At 49.2% G+C, this 21,562-nt stretch overlaps 1 protein-coding gene across 1 annotated transcript in view; it reads left to right on the top strand.

Moving 5' to 3' along the window:
* Positions 1-20,854, top strand: part of RNF115 (ring finger protein 115) — a 29,638-nt gene extending 8,784 nt beyond the window's left edge. The window contains exons 2-7 of the mRNA XM_048513685.1: positions 6,001-6,209; positions 10,645-10,716; positions 11,237-11,309; positions 13,919-14,012; positions 17,250-17,365; positions 19,375-20,854. Of these exons, the coding sequence (XP_048369642.1) occupies positions 6,025-6,209; positions 10,645-10,716; positions 11,237-11,309; positions 13,919-14,012; positions 17,250-17,365; positions 19,375-19,410 (576 nt within the window). The 5' untranslated portion in view covers positions 6,001-6,024 and the 3' untranslated portion in view covers positions 19,411-20,854. The remainder of the gene's footprint in view (positions 1-6,000; positions 6,210-10,644; positions 10,717-11,236; positions 11,310-13,918; positions 14,013-17,249; positions 17,366-19,374) is intronic.
* The last annotated feature ends 708 nt before the right edge of the window (positions 20,855-21,562 follow it).

Genomic DNA, 21,562 nt, shown 5'->3' with positions numbered 1-21,562 from the left:
GAGTGCAGCGTGTTCAGTGATTCTCTGAAAACCCACAACAGCCAATTGTTATTTTATTTACTTTGTAAGCTGCCGTGAGTTCTGCAACATACTAAATGTTTTTTATGATGCGGCTGGCCTCCACCCTCAATGATGCGGCTAGCCTCCAATTGGGCCAGGGCCTTTATGGCCCTGGCTTCTGTCTGGTGGAACGCTCTCCCTCCAGCTGTCCGGGCCCTGCGGGACCTTGGTGAGTTCCGCAGGGCCTGTAAGACTGAGCTGTTCCACCAGGCTTTTGGAGAGGCTGGCCGCTGAGTGCTCCCCCCCTCTTTTTCTTTAAACTGGATGGTCCTTTAACAACGGTGGACCCTGCCGTTCCTCTCTTAGGAGGGTCTTAGCTGTTGGACGCTATCTGTGGTGTTTGCTGTTTATATTGTAATTGGATCGCTGTTAAATGGGGCTTTTTATAATTTTAATGTGAATAGAGCCTATTTTTATGATTGTATGTTGGCTGTGTTTAAATTGCTCCATCTATTATAGAATAATATAAATTCATTTAACAGCAACAACAACAACAGCAACAATGACGTAAAATTCTCAGGGCCACCAACATTTTTCTCAAAATAAGCCATGCTCTTTTCACTCCCTTCCCCCAAACTGGGTTGGCCACCATCTATTTTCTGTTCCTTTTCTGGATTTAGAACCTTGACTCATCATTTCCCAACCTGCCAGCCCCTTCAGATAGCCCCAGGTCTTGTCTTCAAGCTCATCCTTAATAGCTGAGATTCAGCACTCCCAGTCTTGCTGCTGCTTGCAGCTGCTGGGGTGGAAATAGTCTGTCGTCTCCTGAACCTCTTCTGCCTGTGCGAGGTTAACAGGAGAGCTTCTGTTTCCCATTTTGAGTCTCCCTGATGTAGTTTGCAGACGGGCAGTGTTACCCAGCCATGCCCTCGGAGAGGTTACCTTCTCTCCGAGTGTGGCTGGACTTGAACGATTTTAAAGGTGTCCTGATTGAATCAATCAGTCCTTTTTTTGGGTGGTCATTTTGAAGCCAAGTTCAGAGGATGATTCCTCTTGGAAAAGTTATTTCCCCCTGTGTGTGAGCGAAAGGACCTGTAGTCCAAGGTGCATTTTGAAACAAACCACCTGCATTTTGTCTATGTGATTGTCACTAAAATTTCTGCAGCCAGATAACTGCTTGTTTGCTTAAACGTTTGCAAGAGAGGCAATATATAAGCAAGCGAAGCTTCTGCGCGTGCATCAATTTCTCAGGAGCCATGATTTCTCAGGAGTGAGCCCCCAAACATGCTTTTCAGCTTCAAGGCGAAGCTGTTAGTGCCCTTGAGTTGCTAATCCACACAAATTCTACTCAGTGCCAGGCATACCTGCTTGTGTGACCGTTTTGTGACAAAATGGCCACCTGATAGCTGGGAGAGATTCAACTCTCTTTTGGTTGCATGGAGGCAGCTGTTACCTCACCTCTGGGCACTAGACACATGGGTTATTTACATGCTTGAAGCAGAGTCAAGAGTGTTACTGAGTGCAGGCCGAGTGCTGTTTAACCTTACTGTTGAGTGGTTGCCATTGATACTCCTTTCTGTAGAATTACAGGGGAAGGGGAGTCCAGGTTGAAGAAGGAAATATGAGGCTGGACTTATTCTTGAAAGAGAGGGAGCCCTTGGGATATCTGTCACTCAAGAGACAGAAGATCTTGATCCTGGGGCACAGTTTCCTAACCTGAGACAGAACGTGAGGCCTCCAGCGACAAACATGGCGGTGGTTGCCAGGACAACCAGGCTGGGGCTGAGGCAGTGCCAGATGGATGTCTCCACAAGGGCGAGAGGCTCGTCTGACCTGTAGTGGTCTGTTGAAGACTGTGGAGAAAAAGGCTTGCAAAACGATCCTACTTGCCAGGGCAGAGGAAGAAACAGGAGTTGCCAACTCCATTCCCTGTCTCGTGCGAGGTTGAGGAAGATGAGGGAGGAGGCGGCAAGGCCGGATTACACGAGGCCTGGTCACAAGGAGTCCACAGCTCAGTGGGCTGAAAAAGGGGGTGGAATTTGGATGTCTGTTTTGTGCCTGTTTCTTAGGTGCCTCTCAGATATTCCTTAATTTGCTGACTGGTGGCATCTTGGGAAGAAACATTGCTGGGGACGTTGATGCACACGCAGCAGTGTGTTTTTCACTTTGTCCCTGCAGGAAAGACAGTCCTGAGGTAATTCTTTGCTCTATAAAAAAGGAGTAGTCCTCCTCACTAGGGTGGAGAATGGGCAGCATGGTATGAGTAGTGGTGTATTTACCTAGGGGACATGGGGTGCCCTATGTCCCCGGGCACCCCCCAGTGGAGGGCGCAAAAATTTCAGGTTCGTTTGTGTATTTTTAGTGTTTTTTCTGTTTTTGGCCTGCAGGGGGTGCAGTTTTTAGGCTAGCACAGGGGTAGGGAACCTGCGGCTCTCCAGATGTTCAGGAACTACAATTCCCATCAGCCTCTGTCAGCATGGCCAAACGAACCTGAAATTTTTGCGCCCTCCACTGGGTGGTGCCCGGGGACATAGGGCACCCCATGTCCCCTAGGTAAATACACCACTACTCATACCATGCTGCCCATTCTCGTAGTTTCTGAATTGCCAGGAGCCAAGATTGCTGTTTTTTTTTGGCATTTGTCAAATGTCAGCAACATGTTCTAGACTAGAATCTATTCTGTACCTTTAAGGAGTCTCAAAGTGGATTACAATCACCTTCCCTCTCCACAACGGGCAGCTGATGAGGCAGGTGGGGCTGAGAGAGTTCTGAGAGAACTGTGATTGGCCCAGTGCCACCCAGGAGCCTTCATGTGGAAAAGCAGGGAAATAAACCCAGTTCATCAGATTAGAGGCCACCACTTATAACCACTATACCACACAGTTCCTATAATCTCCTTTAAAAGGATTAGGGTGTGTGTGTGTGTGTGTATCACCTAGCCATATCAGGAATGCGGGAGAGGTTCCCTTAACTGGTTTGTGGGCCTGATAAGCCCTCTCAGGGGGTTCTGATCTGCTTTGGCTGGTCTAATAAAAGTTGCTAGCTGAGCAGTGGCGTGGCGGGGGGGGGGGGGAATGTCACCCAGGGCAAAAATGGCGCCCTGGCACCATCCCCTGCTGTGCCCCACCCCCCTGCAGCTCCAGGCTGCAAAGAGCAGTCGGCTAAACTCCAGGCTGCTCCAGGATCCACCCCCCCCATGGGACCTCCCCTCCACGGCCCCCACCACTTACCTTAGTTTAGCTGTTTGCTCTTTGCAACCGGCTGAACTCCAGGCTGCTCCGTGTTTCTGCTGGGCTGGTGGGGGAGGGGGAGGGGTGTAGGGGGTGATTTTCCACACACACCATGACCCCAATGGTGCGTGCCTGGGGCGCAGAGCCCCCACTCCCACCCGGTGACAGCCACGCCACTGTAACTGAGGCAGTCACATACACACCGTCCCCATGCTAATCTCTGCTGGCAAACCTACTCTGGGCAGCCACCTCTCCCCCTGGGTTTGGCCTGACCAAGTCACATTTATTTCATATCCTGCCCTCCTACAGTAACAAGTGAGTTCGATACCTCTGGATTAGGTGTAGCAGGTGATTAGAAAGATCTGGGACCCTGTAGAGCTGCTGCCAGTCAACGGAGACAGTGTTGACCTTAGTAGACTTATGACCTGACTCAGTACAACCCTGCCTCGTGTGGTCTGTAGAGAGGAGGGTGTGGCTGGATTATGCTCTATGCCCAGCCCAAAACCTCACATGGTCTCTATAGCTGCTGGGATGCACTGATGGTAGTACTTCTGACCATATGTGGCAGCTCATGTGATTGAACGCTCCTCCGTACAAAGATATTCCCAGCACGCAGAAAATTAGCATGTCAGGAGAGGGTGCCACCCATCATCTTTCCCCCAAAATTATCCTTTTCTGTGGGCAAGGAGTAGCATTCTGCTTTCGGAGTCTCCCCTCCGACAGTCTGAAGTGGTTCAGCCCACTCACCACTTTGCTGCATCCATGAGATAATAAGGCCTAAGGCAAATCTAACCAATTAGCTTCAATTTCATCTAATTATCTGGCAACTTCTCCGGGACATCTCTCTGTGTCAGTTGATCCAGGGGGCTCTGTTTACCCACGACGGCTTGCAGGCTTGCCATTAGCAGCTGCATAGCACGTATGCTTCTTATACCACGAGAACCCGCCTGTGTGTGTTAAAAGGGCTCTGGTAACAGCAGGCGGGTTCTGAGCTGGTGCAAACCTCTCTTAGTTAGTCTTCCTAATTATAGCCCTTTGCCATTGGCGGCACAATGGAGGGAGGTTTGCTTAATGCTGTGGTGGGGTGTAGACGTAGCTGCCCCGGCCTGTATCTGGCTGGCCACTCTATCTGCCTTGCCAATCCAGCCTTTGGAGAGTCCAGCCGCTGAGTGAAGTGCCCCCTTCTGCTCCCCTTACATCAGGGGTCCCTTAACATCGATGGGACCCGCTGTTCCTCCCTCTTGGGGAGGGTTTGTAAACAATGGGGTTTCGCTGGACGCCTTTTTTTAAACCACTGTTTTTAAAGGGATTTTAGCTATTCTAACTAGTGGAGCTTATGTAATTTGTATCTATCTGTATTTACTTCTTGCTCCCCTTGTTCTGATTGTATTTCTAGTGGAATTTTATGTTGTACACCGCCCGGAGCCCTTCGGGGATAGGGCGGTTTATAAAACCAAATAATAAATAAATAAATACCCTCCCTGTGAGAACGCCTGAAAGTGGGGAGGGGGTGGTGGTGGTTTGCTCAAGAAAGCCTGACTTCTCTTGAACTTCTCAGTGGTAGGTTGATTATCATTTTGAATTGCACTGTGACTCGTTATTATAAATTTCATTAATATTTAATTGGTTGTCTTTTTGTATGCAGCAGGGGGTGAATTGCATTAGTATCTCATTGTACTGCCACTCCCGGGTTTGATGTTACCTTTACTTGCCCAAAAGTACATGAAAGCTCGAATATCATTCTTCACAGTTTTCTGACAATACACTTAGGTGCTTGTGGATTGCACAGAAGAAACTTGGCAGTGGGAAATTGGAGCATTGGCAGAAAAGACCGCTGGTTAGACCACACTGCTACCGTACCTCTAGTCAAGGCTGTGTAAGCTCTTTGCTCATGTTTAGATATTCGGTGCTGGTCACAACTTAGCAATGGGAGGATATCAACTTTGCTTTAGTGCAGGGCAAGTTTCTAGCCCCGGCAGTAGGGAAGATGGGCCTTGCAGGCAGCCTGTGAAGTTCTAAAAGCCGAAGGAGAAAACCTGAGTGTTGCCACCGATCAGGTAGAGTCTTTAGAGACTTGTTTGTATTTTGCTCTCAAGTCACTTATGGCCACCCCTGGTGGAGTTTTCAAGTCAAGAGCCATTCAGAGGTGCTTAGCCATTTCCTGGCTCCATGTCACGACCCTGGTATCTCTTGGAGGCCTTCCATCCAAATACTTGCCAAGGCTGACCCTGCTTAGTTTCTGAGAGCTGACGAGAACAGGTTAGCCTGGGCGATCCAGGTCAGGGCTCAGAGAGTACGGCATTCTACAAAGATAGCAAAAGAAGCAGGATCAGAGAGCCAGCGTGGGGTAGTGGCTAAGAGCAGTTTCACTCTAATCTGTAGAACCGGGTTTGATTCCCTGCTCTGCCACTTGAGCTGTGGAGGCTTATCTGGGGAACCAGATTAGCTCATGCACTCCCAACACATGCCAGCTGGGTGACCTTTGTAGCTCTCTTCTTGCTCTCTCAGCCCCACCCACCTCACAGGGTTTTTGTTGTGAGGGGGGAAGGGAAAGGAGATTGTAAGCCCCTTTGAGTCTCCTTACAGGAGAGAAAGGAGAGGGGGGATATAAATCCAAACTCTTCTCTTCTTAAGCAAAATAACTAACCTGTATGATTATTTTAAAACCAGGTTTCTCTAGCAGTTTTGGTGCACTCCTAAAGTGGGAGGGAGAGTTGTCCCCAGCCCTTTTGGGAGTCAAAGGTGACACATTTATTTTTCTTCCCTGCAGTTTTGGGACCAGCTGGATCACTCAATGGTTTTCCCAGACTTCCGGCCGCTCCGAAGCAGCTCGCCGGAGCAAGATGGTCGGGACAACGAGAGGGGCCACCAAGCTCACGCGGACCTGTGGGGACCAAGCAGACCTCCGCGGCTGCCCATGACGCGGAGGTATAGATCCCGAGGCAGCACGCGGCCCGACAGGTCGCCAGCTATCGAAGGGTAAGATCACCTGTGGGTGGAGGGGGGCAGTTGGGGGTATATGGATCCAAAGCCTGCTCTGATGTGGGATTGGGAGGTTAAGGAGGCTGAAGTAGCATCGAGAAGGATAGGCCAGAACATAGTTGTTTATTTCATATATATTTAATCCCATTTTTCCTGCAAAGCCCAAAGTGGTTTCTAAGCATCAATCCCAGATACAATGCACCATTAAGACATCATCCAGTATGAGAAACAGCCAGTATGAAGCCGAAGTCCAAGCCAGACATTCTTCTCAAAAGCCCTTTCCCTCGATACTGTGGAAAGGAAAGAGCAGCCGTCACGTAGCTCAAGTTTTGAACTTCTGGGGCAGTGAGTCCAGTGGCGTTCCTACCTAGGGACAGGGGGTACCCTCTGAACCCCGGCTTCCCCATTTGGTCAATGGGGTTTCAAATTGATCTTCAGGGTCAAGCTTGTGTGTTTTTAAAATTTTTAAGTGTTTTTCAATGTTCCGGCCTGGGTAGGGCGAATTAAAGTAAGGTTAGCGGCACCAAAATTTCCTCTAGGGCATTATCTAGAGTCTGTCCTGATGATACCACCCAAATTTGGTGATGTTTGGTTCAGGGAGTCCAGTTATGGGACCCCTGTGCAAAGGGTGTCCCATCCCCATTGTTTTCAATGGGAGCTAACTGAGATGCTAGTCACCCATTTGAGGGACCATAACTAACTGGTCCCCTAAACATAACTTCACCAAACTTGGGTGGAATCATAAGAATAGTTATCAGGATGATACTCTGCAATTTTTTTTGGTGTCACTTAGCTTTTAAAATACACCCCTTCCAGGCACTCCAAAAGAAATTTGGCATGCAAGCATTCTTTGTTTTGCAGTGACTCTTGGCTCCATTGTAGCCAATGGGGAATTTCTTGGAGTGTGTAGGCAGGCTGCACATTTTTGAAGATAGAGGCACCAGGACTTTCAGGGTGGCTCCAGGAGGGCCTCCTGGTAGGCCAGCATCCAGGTTTGGAGACCTTTGCTTTGGGGGTTCAATTTTATGGGCCTCCAAAAGGCTTATTTTGTTTCCCCTGCCTCCTGCACATGAAAGCCTGTGGGCTGGAGTTCTCTCAGAACTCTCTCAACTCCCCCCCCCCCACTCCAGAAGCAAAGCTCACCAAGCTTGATGCTATTACTCAAGGCCTCTTGGAGCCACCTTTGAAAGTCTGGCTTCTCTATCTTCAAAAAAATGTGCAGGCAGCACTTACACACTCTCAGACATCTCCCCAGAATCTGCCAGGCTTCTTTCAGGCAAGTTCTGTGGTGGGAAAATGACTTTTCCCACCATAGACTTCAATGGGGTTTTCTGTTATGCCATCTAGATGGCTCTGTGTTAGAGGTTTCAACAGGAGGCACTGTGGTAGGGTTGGGATCTTGCTCTGGGTGTGGGGCATTTCCTGTAGCTGCTGGTGTGAGTCTCCTGAAAGGAACCAGCCAAATTTGCTAAAATGTGTGTGGAAGAGGAAAATGCTGTGGGCACCGAAGTTGAATGTGAACCTGATGCCCACAGCATTCGGCCACCACAAGCAAACTTCTTAGCAAAGTTGGCTGGTTCCTTTCTAGGAGACTCACACCAGCAGCCCCTGCAGGGAAATAAGTGCCCCCCTCACTAGAGAAAGACCCTTCACACTCACCACAGTGCTCCTCCCAAGTTGAAACCTCTACCACAGAGCTGGGCATAACAGAAAAGCTCCCATTGAAGTCTATGGTGGGAAAAATAATTTTTTCCCACCACAGAACTTGCTGGAAAAGCCCATGGCAGATTCTGGGGAATTTCTGAGTGTGTAAGCAGTGACCACACATTTTTGAAGATAGAGGCTTCTGAGACTTTCAAGGTGGCTCCAAGAGACCTTGGAGTAATAGCATCCAAGCTTGGTGAGCTTTGATGTGGGGGGGGGGGGCGCTGAGAAGTTCTGAGAGAACTCACCCAGCAGGCTTCATGTGCAGGAGCGGGGAACAAAATAAGGCTTTGGGGGGCACATAAAATTGGACCCTCAGAAGCAAAGGTCTCTAAACTCTGATGCTATATTACCAGGGAGGGCTTCCCTGGAGCCATTCCTTGAATGTCTAGTGCCTCTATCTTCAAAAAATGTGCAGCCTGCCCTCAGAAATTCCCTCATTAGCTACAATGGAGCAGTAGCTCACTGCAAAACAAAGAATCTTTGGGCAAGTATTTCTTGGGGTGCCCAAGGATGTATTTTTAAAGCTAGTGACACCAAAATTTCAGGGTATCATCTGGTAACTATTCTTATGATTCCACCCAGGTTTGGTGAAGTTACATTTAGGGGGACCAAAGTTATGGTCCCTCAAATGGGTAGCCCCCCATCTCAGTTAGCTCCCATTGAAAACAATGGGATGGGGGTGGTATCTCCATTTGGGCGGCCCATAACTTTAGCTGCTCCTGAACCACAAACATCGCCAAACTCTGGTGGTAATCATCAGGCAATCTCTAGATGATGCCCTGAAATCATGGTGTGCTGCTAGCTTTAAAAAATGCACTCCCCTGCAGGCCACAAAACCACCAAAAAATACCCCTAAACTCCAAATACATTGCATTCTCAGATTTGTTCATATTTGCAGTGACATAATCGGACAATTTTTGTCCTAATGTGCCTTAAATTTGCCCAGATTCCAGTCGAATCTGCTATTTGTTTCATCTGAATCTCCAACCCTCAAAAGTGATGCTGTTTCAGGGTAGAGAGATTCACTTTAAAACAGCATCACTTTCCATTTTAGTTTTAATCTGGGACCCCAGATTCTCCCTTTAAGGTAGATTTAAAAAGAATTAAATCTGAGCTCCCCTAGTTTAAACAATTCATTGAAAGTGATGCTGTTTGGGGTGGATTCCACTGAGATGATGCTGACATTTGTTTGGTAAATGTTTTGCTTGGGGTGATTTGTGAGAGATTTACTATGCTTAATACCCAATTTTGCACTGGCTTGAGTTGTTTCTCAGGCTAACAACCCACTCCTCTATAGGGTTGTTGTGATTAGGGAAAATTAGGAAAACAGTTGGTGGGGAGAGAGCCATGTATGTTTTCGACATGGGAGTGGGAGGTGTTTCTTGTGAGCTGGTACAAAAAAATCATTGTTTGGTCATGGTGGGGAGGGTGGGTCCGCCCATACGACGGGCTGACTTCAAACTCTGAGGTTTTGTCCCCGGGCGCCAGTTTGCCTAGGTACGCCCCTGAGTGAGTCAGCTGTGCATACTTGTATGGCTGCGCTGAAGCAAGAGGGCCTGTGTTGCAGGAGTCCCTTCATCCCCACAAAAGCAAACAAACAGCCTTTTACCCCCTGGGAGAGCTTTTTCAGCCCTTTCTGCAAGGCAATTGGGAAGCTGTGGCAACTCCTCAATTTCAGGCCTCCTGTAGGCGCTCCACACAGTCTCGGTGGCTTTCAATTGTAGGCCCAAACAGTCCCAAACAGCTGGCAATTTTCATTCCCGTTTTCCATCTCCCAGTTGCCTCTGATCTTCCTCCTAACAGCAGCACTGTCTGATTTCCAATCAGATTTAGCTACGTGGCTATCAGTGAGGGCAGGCGATGCCAATTCAGAGGGAGGGCAGTGCTTCCTGAAAAGACGTTTACCTTGCTGTGAATGAGGTCATCTTGCTTTCAGAGATGTCATCATATGCTAAAAGTGGGGGGGAGAGAATTGGCCCACGCTTTTGTGAGTGAAAACCCGGGAAGGATCCCCACTGTGTTTTTTCCTTCTGTCCAACTCTCAGCACACTTGACTAAATGTGCCCAAAAGGCATCCCAAAGGGCAATATTTAGATTCCAGTGGGAGAACAGCTCTCTCTTTCAGGATGCTCTGCTGCTGATCTGGAAGGTCATTGCTATCCGGTGACAGTGGCCATCTTCAAAGGGGGACTCCCGGTAAAACCCATGCATTTTGCAATAAATTCAATTTGGGCTTCTTCAGGACTTTGGATTTCCCTCTCCATGTGGATGTCCCATTTGACCTGCCGTAGCTGGGAAGACAGCTTTATTACCAGCAACCAGGGTACTGAATGGATGTTCCCGTTTTCAATTTTGTTTGATCTCTGCAGACCTATGGCCACCTCTTAGATTTCATGGCCTTTTTGATCCCACTTTTGAAGAATTTTTCTCTTGCTTTACCCGCCCGTCGAAGGCACCCCTTGCCCATTTGACAGAGTCGCCTTGGGATTGCAAATGCCGGCCATGATAAATGAGCCATGATTGATCTGTTTATTCCTCCTTGATAAATTTGTTAGCCTTTTAGGAACCGTGAGGCTCTTTGATGTTTTTCCTGCGGTAAACCAATCCTGGCTCCAGTCACTCCTTTCAGTGCCGACTGCTGTCTCTGACCTCCTTCTCACAAGTTTCTTTACTTCTTTCTCTCTTTCTCCCCCCACCCCCACCCCCCAATTTCCATCCTGTACAGAATAATACAACAGATCTTTGCGGGCTTCTTTGCGAATTCTGCAATTCCCGGCTCCCCTCACCCCTTTTCCTGGTGAGTAATGTAACTTTGGTGTATTACCCCCCCCTTTTCCTTACTACATGTTAACAGCAGAGACATGCACTAAAATGTCTGTGGGGAATGTCCGCCTCTGATTCCGATGTCCAGATAGTTTCTAGGATCTGGCAGTCATGTGATAAGGCTCACAGGCAAGGGTTTTCCTGCCATCACTCTGGCTCCCTTACTTGGGCTCAGGGTAGATGTTACCGATTTTCATCCTTTGCTGCAACCCCCACCCCTGCTGTCTGACTTTCTTCCCCGCACCGCTGCTTCCAGTTCACAGCCCCTAGTTTCTGTCCTTCCCAGCTCAAGAGCTCAAACACTCTGCTGTTGCAGCCAAGGAGCTGGGCAAGCGCTGCCAGAGCCTTCCACCGTTGCAGCTTTCTGTGTGACATCTGCTCTGTGCCAGGACCAGCCAGACATCTGAGTCCCCACCCATCTGGTACTGCCTGGTGCTCTTTTGCCCCCTATTGAGAGTATGTCTCTCTCTATCTTTTCGTTTCCCTGTCTCCAGGGGTGGCATGTTGCACTCGAATCCCGGGGACTATGCTTGGGGTCAGAGCGGCCTTGACGCGATCGTAACGCAGGTAAAGACGCCAGCAGGTGAAACCTGCCTAAATTCTCCTCCTCTTAAATGGCCACTGAAGCGTTTGTGTCTTTCTTCCCAAGCCATTGTGGCCTCTCTTTTCCTGCACAGTTGCACCTGGTCAGCTAGCAGGCAAGAGTGAAGATCGACCAGTTACGTAGGGAAAGACATGTAGGTGTGGCTATTAAGACTTGGCATTTGTATTACAGTTTTGAATGTTCTTTCCATTATCACACAATCTGTATGACAACCCTGTAAGGTAGGTCACTTAATAGCAATCCCATTGGAGGAAGAGGCCAAGAGAACAAGGCCTGTGCAAGTCCACCAAGCAGGTTCGTGACAGAGTGAAGTTTGAAGAGGGGACTCCCTGATTTTCAGCTTGCTCTTTTAGTCATTAAACTATTCCTGCCTTTGGGCAAAATTGGCAAAGACGATGATAGACAGGAGGCTTCTGTGGCTAATTTCCAAGCTGTATAAAAATCCAACAGCCCAGGTCCGATATGGCTTTGAGGGTCTGAAAAACTTCCTGACATTAAGGGCTGTTGGCAGCGGAATGCACTACCTCGGAGTGTGGTGGAGTCTCCATCTTTGGAGGTTTTTAAAGAAAGGTGGGATGGCTATCTGTCAGGAGTGCTTTGATTGTGTGTTCCTGCATTGCAGGGGGTTGGACTTGATGGCCCTTGGGGTCTCTTCCAGCTCTATGATTCTATGATTGCTTATGTGAACGTGCGTATAGGGCAACAGAGATTTTACACCATTTAATGCTGTTCTGTGTGAAGTGGATTAGACCAAGTTGCTCCTGGATTTCCCTAATTCTGTCCTGGTTTCGCCTTACCTCAGTGCTCTGGCAGTATCCTTTCTCCTGGCAGACTCTGACCCAGAGATAACCTCTTCACTAGCAGAATATTTGGCAACTGTGATTGCCATGAAAGCTGTTCCGTTTGCTTGCCCATTAGACTACATCGTTCGTTCTGGTTTTGCTGTAATTATCGGTTGTCGTGATTCGACTTATTAAAACCAATGTGAATGATTGTCGACTTGGCCTTTGGTCACAAAAGCTGACTGTGCTACAACAAGCTCTCCCTGGTTCAGCACTGATCCCTGCTGGGCTGGGGCGAAGGTCACAGACCATTGACCAAACTCAGGACAGACAGAATTAAGTACATTGGCACTCTGAAATTAATTAGATTGTAGAATTCACTACCGGTGGATGCTGCGATTGTCACAAGCACAGGCGGTTTTAAAAGGGGATTGGATAAAGTCATGGAGGAGTCTTTCACAGCCGGATTCAACTGGTTCTGGTGGGTTTTCCGGGCTGTGTGGTCGTGGTCTGGTGGATCTTGTTCCTAATGTTTCGCCTGCATCTGTGGCTGGCATCTTCAGAGGGGAAGAGGAAAGTCTGTTACACACTGTGTCCATGCAGCCCGGAAAACCCACCAGAGCCAGTCCTTCAGGGGCCATAGTGACCAAAGGGAACCTCCATAGATAAAGAAAGCAAACCTCTGAATACCGATGCTTGGAGGCAGCATCGTGGGAAGTCCTTGGCCTCTGTGGCCTACTTGTTGGTATGGATTGTAGCCAGCAGGACTAGATACCTGACTCTATTTAGGAAGGTTCAGATATGTTCAGGGACTGAAATTTTGCGCATATATTCTTTATCTGTGCTCTTTTGTGGAATTGCCACATTGTACACAGCTGTGCGTATAGGGTCAAAAATTCACCCTCGGTGGACTGGGGCTCTAAGGTGGCTCTAAGGAAGGCTCGATAAATTTAATCTCTCTAATGAGCCCTCTTCAGATTGGTCTTCAGGCAAGAGTTCAGTTCTTTGGATGCTGATTGGTGGCTCCTCGTCAAGTTGCTGGAAATGGGTGGAGAAGCTTTCCAAAGGGGCCGTCAGCCTGCCATGACCCCTACTCCCTTGTCATGTTCAGATCTGAGACAGCGTTGAGCTTGGCTGCAAGGCTGAATTATGAATCAGGAAGTCCCTCGGTCAACCTCTGTCACAAACTTGCCAACCTCCCTTAGCAGCAATTTGAGAATACCGTGTCCAAGCAACCTTGCAGGGTAGTTGTAAATAGCACCTGTGAAGTGTTACTTTTGCACATCCCAGAAGGGCTACACACGCATATTAGGCGCTGCTGTGAATGGGTGGGTGGGTTCGGACACATTTTCAGCTTCCTTGAATAGATGTTATATGGCATGCCCCAGAATCCCTTGGGACAGATAGAGGTTCAGGACTGGACCTGTATGTTTCCCTGAAGGTTGAGCATTTGGGGCTTTTGCCTAACACTAGATCATAGGCGTCAAACTCGCGGCCCTCCAGATGTTATGGACTACAGTTCCCATCATCCCCTGCCAGCACATTGCTGGCAGGGGATGATGGGAACTGTAGTCCATAACATCTGGAGCGCTGTGAGTTTGACGCCTGTGCACTAGATGAATGCAGACATTAGATCCTGCATTGCCCTCTGGATTCTCAGTCCTTTGGCAGTGAAGCCACTCCCCCTTTGACTTTATTCCACCCCCCCTTCTTCCTCCTGTTTTCCTTTATGGCTTGTACCTTTGCAGCAAAATCACAATCTCCTCTCTTCTTTCTTCACCACCTCTCAGCTTTTGGGACAACTGGAAAACACAGGACCTCCCCCAGCAGACAAAGAGAAGATTTCTTCTCTCCCAACAGTGACCGTCACTCAGGAACAAGTTGGTAAGCTTCCGTCGCCTGCCTGTTCACACAAGCGGCTGCTGTCCAGAGGGTGAGCCAGCGAGGTTGGGAGGGTTATGGGGAGGTAGATCCAGAGCACTGTGTGTGGTGGCCCCTGTGGAATTGCAGCCGTCAGCTTCAGATTGCCAGGCCTTATGGAAGGAGGTAATTTACTTCGGCTATCAAAAACTGCATGACATTATCACTGTCTCTGGTCTGGGGAGGCTGGGAGTGCTTTAGCTCTGCCCCGAAGAACCTTCTTTGCACATAGAACGACCCAGGTCCAGTCCTGAGCATCTCCTGTTGGAAGGATCTCAAGGAGTCCAGAGCTGGGAAAGATCCACAGCCCAGTGGGAGAGACGGAACCAGGCTCGATTGACGAAGGATCCGAGTTGGTTTCACACAACAACGCATGATCGATGGAGGAGAAGTTGATCTCTGGCTACCAATCTTGATCCTCTTTGATCTGAGGTTGCAAAGGCCTTAGCAGACCAGGTGCTCGGGAGCAGCAGCAGCAGCAGAAGGCCATTGCTTTCACATCCTGCCTGTGAGCTCCCAAAGGCACCTAGTGGGCCCCTGCGAGTAGCAGAGTGCTGGACTAGATTGACTCTGGTCTGATCCAGCAGGCTCTTTCTTATGTTCTTATGATTTTGGAGAAGGTTCCCAATTCACTGGCAGGGCTTGTGCTTTGCATGACCAGTGTCCCAGATTCAACCCCTGGCTTCTCTTGATAAGTCCTGCAGAGCCCCAGGACAAGTATCCTACCATTCTGTTCACAGAATGGGGAGTCTTCCCATGTTGCTTTCCATTCCTGCAACTTCTTTGGACTCCCAGAAAGATCATGGGACCTTAACAGGAGATAAATGGTGCCTGCTGGAGGGAGGGGAACTGGAGTGCGGATGGGCAAAAGTGTATAGCTTCTCCTCCTCCTGAAGAGAGGCTTAGGGAGCTGGGGATGTTTAATCTGGAGAAGCGTAGGTTAAGGGGGGACATGATAGCTGTTTAAATATTTGAAGGGATGCCATGTCGAAGAGGGGCAAGCTTGTTTTCTGCTGCCTCAGAGACTAGAACAGGAGTTGTGGGATTCAAGGTGCAGGAAAGAGAGATTCCCACCTAACCATTGGGAGAACTTCCTGACCATCAGGGCTGTTTGACAGTGGAATTCACTGCCTCGGAGAGTGGTGGAGTCTCCTTCTTTGGAGGTTTTTAAACAGAGGCTGGATGAAGATATGTTGGGAGTGCTTTGATTGTGTGTTCCTGCACGGCAGTGGGTTGGGCTTGATGGCCTTGGGGGCCTCTTCCAACTCTATGATTCCTGCTCCCCACATGCAAAACTCTGCTGAAGGAAGGTGTCCTTTTCCTCCTGTTTCCTCCGTCCCACCAAGGTACCTTGCTGTTCCTCCACATGGATCCTGCAGCTCAAGGAACAGTCTTTCCTGGGCTCAGAAGTGGCTGCTGGAATGGAGGAGGATGCGGGAAAACTTTCACGCGCAGATGGCTGGCTAATGCCTGCCGTTGGTCAAAGTAGTCAGCTCAAGCTAGATGAACTGGTACCTCAAGTTTAGCATAGAAGCAGCTCCTTTTGTGGAGGAAGGGTCATGATTCCAAGGAATTGCTTGCAGCAGCTCTCCAGTTTGAGTCCTGACTGAAAGAAGTTGCTGTTCCGGAGAGACCACTAAGCCAGGTGGGCTTGACTGGAGTATCAGGCAGTTCCTTCCATCTGCATTCTGGAAGCTTAGCAGTAGAACACCTGTTCTGCAGGTACTTTCAGCCCACAGCATCCTCAGATGAAGGCTGTCTGGTAATAGCCCTGGTCAAGGCATCACTTTGCCCGAGACTCTCGGAGCACGACCTGGATGAGCCAGTGCACCATATTGGTTGAGCAACCTGCATCAAAAAGACTGGGAGCTCTTGTAGCAGATCTTAAGGTCTCCGAGAAGCTTGTATGACCCACTGTGAATACTGTATACTATGAAGGCTATCGAAACAGGATAGAAACGGCAGCCTGTTTGGAAATTGTTTTGAATTACTTTGAGTAAAACTGCTGAACAGAATAAAGAACTGGGACCGTACAAGTGTTTTTAAGGACTCTAATTTCAAAAACTCAGCAAAGAAAGCCTCTAATTTAAATGGCGCTTTCACAAGTCAGTTGGAATGGATCTGTGGGGTGGAGCCACAGTGGTGGGATACAGCCGATTTGCACCATTTCGTCAGAACCGGTTGTTAAAATGGTGCTTGTAAACAACCAGTTGTTAAATTATTTGAATCCCACCACCCCTGGCGGTCCTCGAAGGGATAAACCTTAAAAGAATTTTTTTTTAAACTTTGACCGGTGATTTGCCAAACTACTGCAAACTACTTTTTCTTCTCCCTTCTGAATTTTTTTTAAAAAAACAATCAGATAGCTCATATCCTAAGCAGCAAACTTTCAAAATGTCATACTATCCTCACTGGAAGGCAAAACATTCTTGTGGGGTCAGACAGCCTCTGCCACTTCCTAGCCTGTTATGTCTGACAGATTGACCAAATGTGCCTAGGATCAGTGCCGGCCCTCCCTGGTTGTCCATGGTCTCTGATGTACCAAGACAGTATATCCCTGACAATCGAGGTTCTATTCCTGGATACCATGGCTGTCACAAAATGGGGACCCTCCCACTGTTAAGCAAATCACCTGGACTGTAAGTGGCAACACCTCACCCACAGAGTGATTGGTCCAGCCCCCAAATGGGACATCCTGTTTGCTTCAGAGGATGGGCTGGGACAGCCGAAAGCCAGGAGACTTTGGTTTCTCCTTTGCATCATCCTCTGCTCTTCCTTCCTTCCATCCTGGCATCAGGAGCTAAGATGGCCTGACCCATCGTTTTCCATTGAATCTCAAACATCTCTCTCAGTTTGTTTCTGCCTCTTCTCCTTCCATCCTAGTCCTCTGTAAACACCAAACTACATTAATTGTTCATTCCCCAAGGAAACCCGTTTCTACCTTTACTTCCCGCCAGCTGGTATCTGGCTCATTTTCCTTGGTGGGTGAGTTACAAATTCCCCTCTTGGCTCTGGTTCTCTTTGTCTGCTGTGCGCTCCCCCCCCCTCCCCGCATCCTTTGTGCGCCTGGCCGCTTAGATAGCATAGCGGTGAAGATGGAGGTCCACCTTGCTATATGTTCAGTGTCTTGCCACTGCTACTTAGAACAGGCCAGCCGTGACGGCGCTAACCGAGTTCCTGTCCCCTGCCCTTTTCCTGCAGATACAGGCCTAGAGTGCCCCGTGTGTAAAGAAGACTACACTATAGCGGAACAGGTCCGGCAACTCCCGTGCAATCACTACTTCCACAGCAGCTGCATCGTGCCCTGGTTAGAGCTGGTAAGTCTGCATTCTTGGGAGGAAGGGGAACTGCCTCCCCATGGGGCCACTGGGAGATGCTGGAGGGAGGAGAGCAGGCCTGGCAGTGGATTTTAAGGGCTGAGGTGGTCCTGCGAGGGCACCAATCCAACCCGTGGAGCATCATCTGCTGGAGAGGTTTTCTTGTGTAAGCCTCAGTGATCAGCTCTTCTTCTTTCCAGTGAAGAGGCAGCATGGTATAGCGGTTAGAGTGTCAGGGTAGGCTAGGGTCTGGAACAGGGGTCTGCAACCTGCGGCTCTCCAGATGTTCATGGACTACAATTCCCATCAGCCCTACCCAGCATGGCCAATTGACCCGTGCTGGCAAGGGCTGATAAATTGTAGTCCACCTGTTTATGAAGAGAGGTTACTGAGCTAGTCTAGAAAGATCCGGGTTCAGATTCTCATACTTTTGTGAAGGTCGTTGGGCAATGTTGGACTGGTCGCTTTCTCAGCCCAGTCTATTTCACAAGATGGATGTGAAGATCAAATGCGGGGGAAGGAGAACGATGCGTACCACCCGGAGCTCCTTTGAAGGAAAGGCAGGAGGCAGGAGTAGTAGATTGATGTGCGTCATGTGCCATCAAGACACTTCTGGCACATGGTGACCCTATGAATCGATGTCTTCCGAAATGTCCTGTTGTGCCTTTCTCTGGTCTTGTCAACTGAGGGCCGGGGCCTCCTTGATTGAACCAACCAGTCCGTCTCATGTTGGGTCTTCCTCTTTTCCTGCTGCCTGATAGGTAGAAAGAAATGGGGCTTGTGCGCTGGAGAACTTGCTCATGAATTATCCCCCAGGTTAATGCTGGAGGAGAGGCTGCTCTCCGGGTTTTCTGACCAAAACACCAGAACATCTTGGGGCTGGGCCCGCAAGCTGTCTTGAGATTCTCAGTTGGCAGATTCTGTCTGATGGTTGTTCGTACCTCAAAGAAGAGCACTGCCTGGCAGGACTTTGGGCGTATGCCTCAGATCGTGAGCCCACCACCACATGTGGGAATCCAAAACTCAGAAAAAAATTACCAGATCTTCTTGGCATGCAGCGTGCAAACCAGCGCAGAAAGGTTTTCAGGCCCATCTCCCTTGCTCTCTAAACAGGACGTAACACATGTGTCCACATGCTACATTTGTAGTCAGGGTGATTAGAAAAAGGAGTGCTTGCCCTCTCTCTTTGGGCCTTGAATGGTCAAATCCACTGTTGTGACCAAAGTTGCAGCACTGGGAAGTGGGGTTTTTTCCAGGGCTAGTTAAGAAGGACTGTGGGGTGAGCCTGGATGGCCCAGGCTATCCCAATGAGGAGCCGCGTGTTGTAGTGGTTGAGTGCTTGCACTACCACTCACATGGTCAGGAGTTCAAGCCCCCTGTGGGTTAGATATCCTGGCAGCTGGCTCATGGTCAACTCAGCCATCCATCCATTTCTTGGTCGGCAAATGAGTACCTAGCTCAAGGGTCTGCAACCTGCTTCTCCAGAGTTCATGGACTACAAATCCCATCAGCACCTGCCAGCCTGGCCAATGGGCCGTGCTGGCAGGGGCTGATGGGAGTATGGTCATGATTTAAACATCTGAAGAGTATGATTGCGGCAGACCCTGACTGCATAACTCATAGCTAGGGGGTAAAAGAATAGCCGGGAAAGCAATGGCTAACTACCAAAAAAGTTTTGGCTTCTGCCTATAAAATCACGGCTAAAGCTAGTGGTACCCACAGAGATTGGGACCGACTGGAAGGGGAAACTTTACCTTTTACTTTATCCCGATCTTGTCCAAACTCAGAAGCTAAGCAGGGTTGACCCTGGTTAGTACTTGGATGGGAGACCACCAAAGATTGCCAGGATTGTTATGCAGTAGGAGGCAATGGCAGACTTTATGGGGCCATTGTAAGTCGGCTGCAACTTGACAGCACGTCACACGCCGACGCGACGGCCATTTTGTTTGCTCGTGGATGTTTTGCTCTCCCGCTTCATAGCTGCTGACCAGCGCCCTTCTCCTTTTCAGCCGCGATACCGCGTGTCCGTGTGCGGAAGAGTTTGAGCGGCGGGATTCCCTTTCGGCAAACGCTGAACTCGAAGTGACCTGCTTTCAATTCCTTTGCAGCGCAAGCCACTTACATGACCGATGGACTTTCTGAAGCCCCCAGCACAGGGGGCGGGTGGGGACAGGGGTGGGAGGTTCAGGCCTGTAGTATCCCTTACTACAGTTGTAAAATTGTATAATAATTACAGTCCACATCTGAGTAGCGAGGAAAAGGAGGAAGAACTGGCACGAGCACGGTGGAACCTCAGCCCCCCCAATCGCCGAGAAAAAGCCGGCCTGTTTAGCTGGGTCACCACGGCATCCATGCGCCCCTTTTCATGTTTTCTTTCCAAGCTTGAGTGAATTTTTAGAATGTGGGGTGGGAGGTGACGCAAAGAACCCCACGAGCAAGAGGCCTGTCTCCTTAGCCGCCCCACTGGTTTTTGCAAGGGGGTGTGGCTCCAGCCCCCTTCCTTCTCCTTTGAAGAGTGTACATATTCAGTGCTAGGAAGAGCCAGCCGGAGGTTTGCTGGGGTTGTTGTTTTGTGGAACAGTGAGCCAAGAGCGTCTGTCGCCTTTCCATTGTCTCTCCAAATAGAACATGTGAACCCCTGGTTCATCCAGCTTTCCCACGATTCTTGGAGCGCAGCATATTTTGGCCGAGGGTTCTTTCGATGAGGCTGGGATCAAGGAAGATACCTGGGGTTTTTTTTTTTTCTATGTGATTATGTTTTTCCGGAATGGGAGAGAACACTCAAGTCTAGAAGGGGGAGGAGAAAGGAGAGGGGAACCCCCCCTTGATTCCATTAAAACAGGTATGTAGCACACCTCTGGGACAGCATTTTATCCCCCCCTTTCCCGCCTTTCTTGTCTACGGCTCCATTGTTCTCAAGTTTGTCTGAACCAGGATCTATATTCACCTGCCACTTAAGACCCCGGTGTTTTTTTTTTCTGCCTTGTCAATGAGCCCGGACCCGCGTTTAATTTATCCTCAGCATTCCCGAAGAGCCCAGCATAAACTCTGTGTCTTGCAGGCAGTTCTTCAGTATTTAATAGGAAAATGCCAATCGTAGAGAACCGCTGCTTTCCTCTCCCTCTTTCTTTTTTTTTTTAAAGTGTGTTTGGAACATTTCTCTCATCTGCATTTTTCCCCCTCCTCTGTTTTTAATCTTCGGAATCATGTCTGAGCTCAGAACACCCGCTGCACATGGGCCCAGAAGCGCATTTCTGTCCGGGAACCAGAAGGATGTCTGGCTTAGACGGTGTGGGGGCGGGGGGGAGGGCTAGAGGGGGAGAGGCAGAGAGAGAGGGAAGGCAGGGTCCTGTCTTGGAAAAGAAGAATGAAGCAAGGAATATACCCTATTGCCACTTCATTGCTGTAACGGTGTACCAGGTACACTCAATCTCAAACTTAACGTCTTTTGTTTGCTATCAAAAGTTGAATAAAAGTCTTTATAAAGAAGGTGGACGGTGGAGAGAATCCTTGGCGGGGGCAGTGAGAATTAGGGAAGCTGCTGGAAACACACTGAAGGGATCAGTCATCTTGCAGCTGGGCCAGATCACGCAGATCTGAAACACTGAGATGTGGGATCTGAACTGTGCTTTGAGGATTCTGTGATCTTAGTATTGTGGTTTGAAGGTCACCCGGTGATCTAATGGGACTTGGCTTAGAATTCCCACTCTGATATGGAGACTTGCTGGGGGGCTTTTGGCCAGTCAGTATACCCCACAGGGTTGTTTTGAGGGCACAGTGGAAGAGTGGGCCAAAAATGGTACACCCTCCGGGGTTTTAAGCCATTTTGGATCCCCATTGGGGAACAAGCAGGGTAGCCAAATACATAAGTCCATCATTCAGTGGGAAACCAAACGTTCTTCTGATAATCTCAGGTTCCTTTCTGTTTTCAAGCAAAGGACTGTCCCTTCTAGTTGCAGCAGGAGGCACTCAAGCATGCTGCTTGTGTCTGATACGATTTCATGTACTGTAGGGCTTCACCTAGGACAGTGATAGAACCTAGCTTGCAGGAACAGAGGGTGGCACTCAGAGCCGTTCCTCTCTGTGGAGGCACCGGACAGTCCCATCTAGGCTGGCCTGGGCGCTGGGCTCGGTGTGCCCATTAAACCCACAAGACCTGGTTTTGGGAAGCAGTGTGGAAGTAACCCTGTTAGCTGT

The sequence above is a fragment of the Sphaerodactylus townsendi genome, linkage group LG01 (assembly GCF_021028975.2).
Source record: "Sphaerodactylus townsendi isolate TG3544 linkage group LG01, MPM_Stown_v2.3, whole genome shotgun sequence".
Classification (NCBI taxonomy): Eukaryota; Metazoa; Chordata; class Lepidosauria; order Squamata; family Sphaerodactylidae; genus Sphaerodactylus; species Sphaerodactylus townsendi.
Note: the sequence above shows the minus strand (reverse complement) of the source record. Positions and strands in the feature narration are given on the sequence as shown.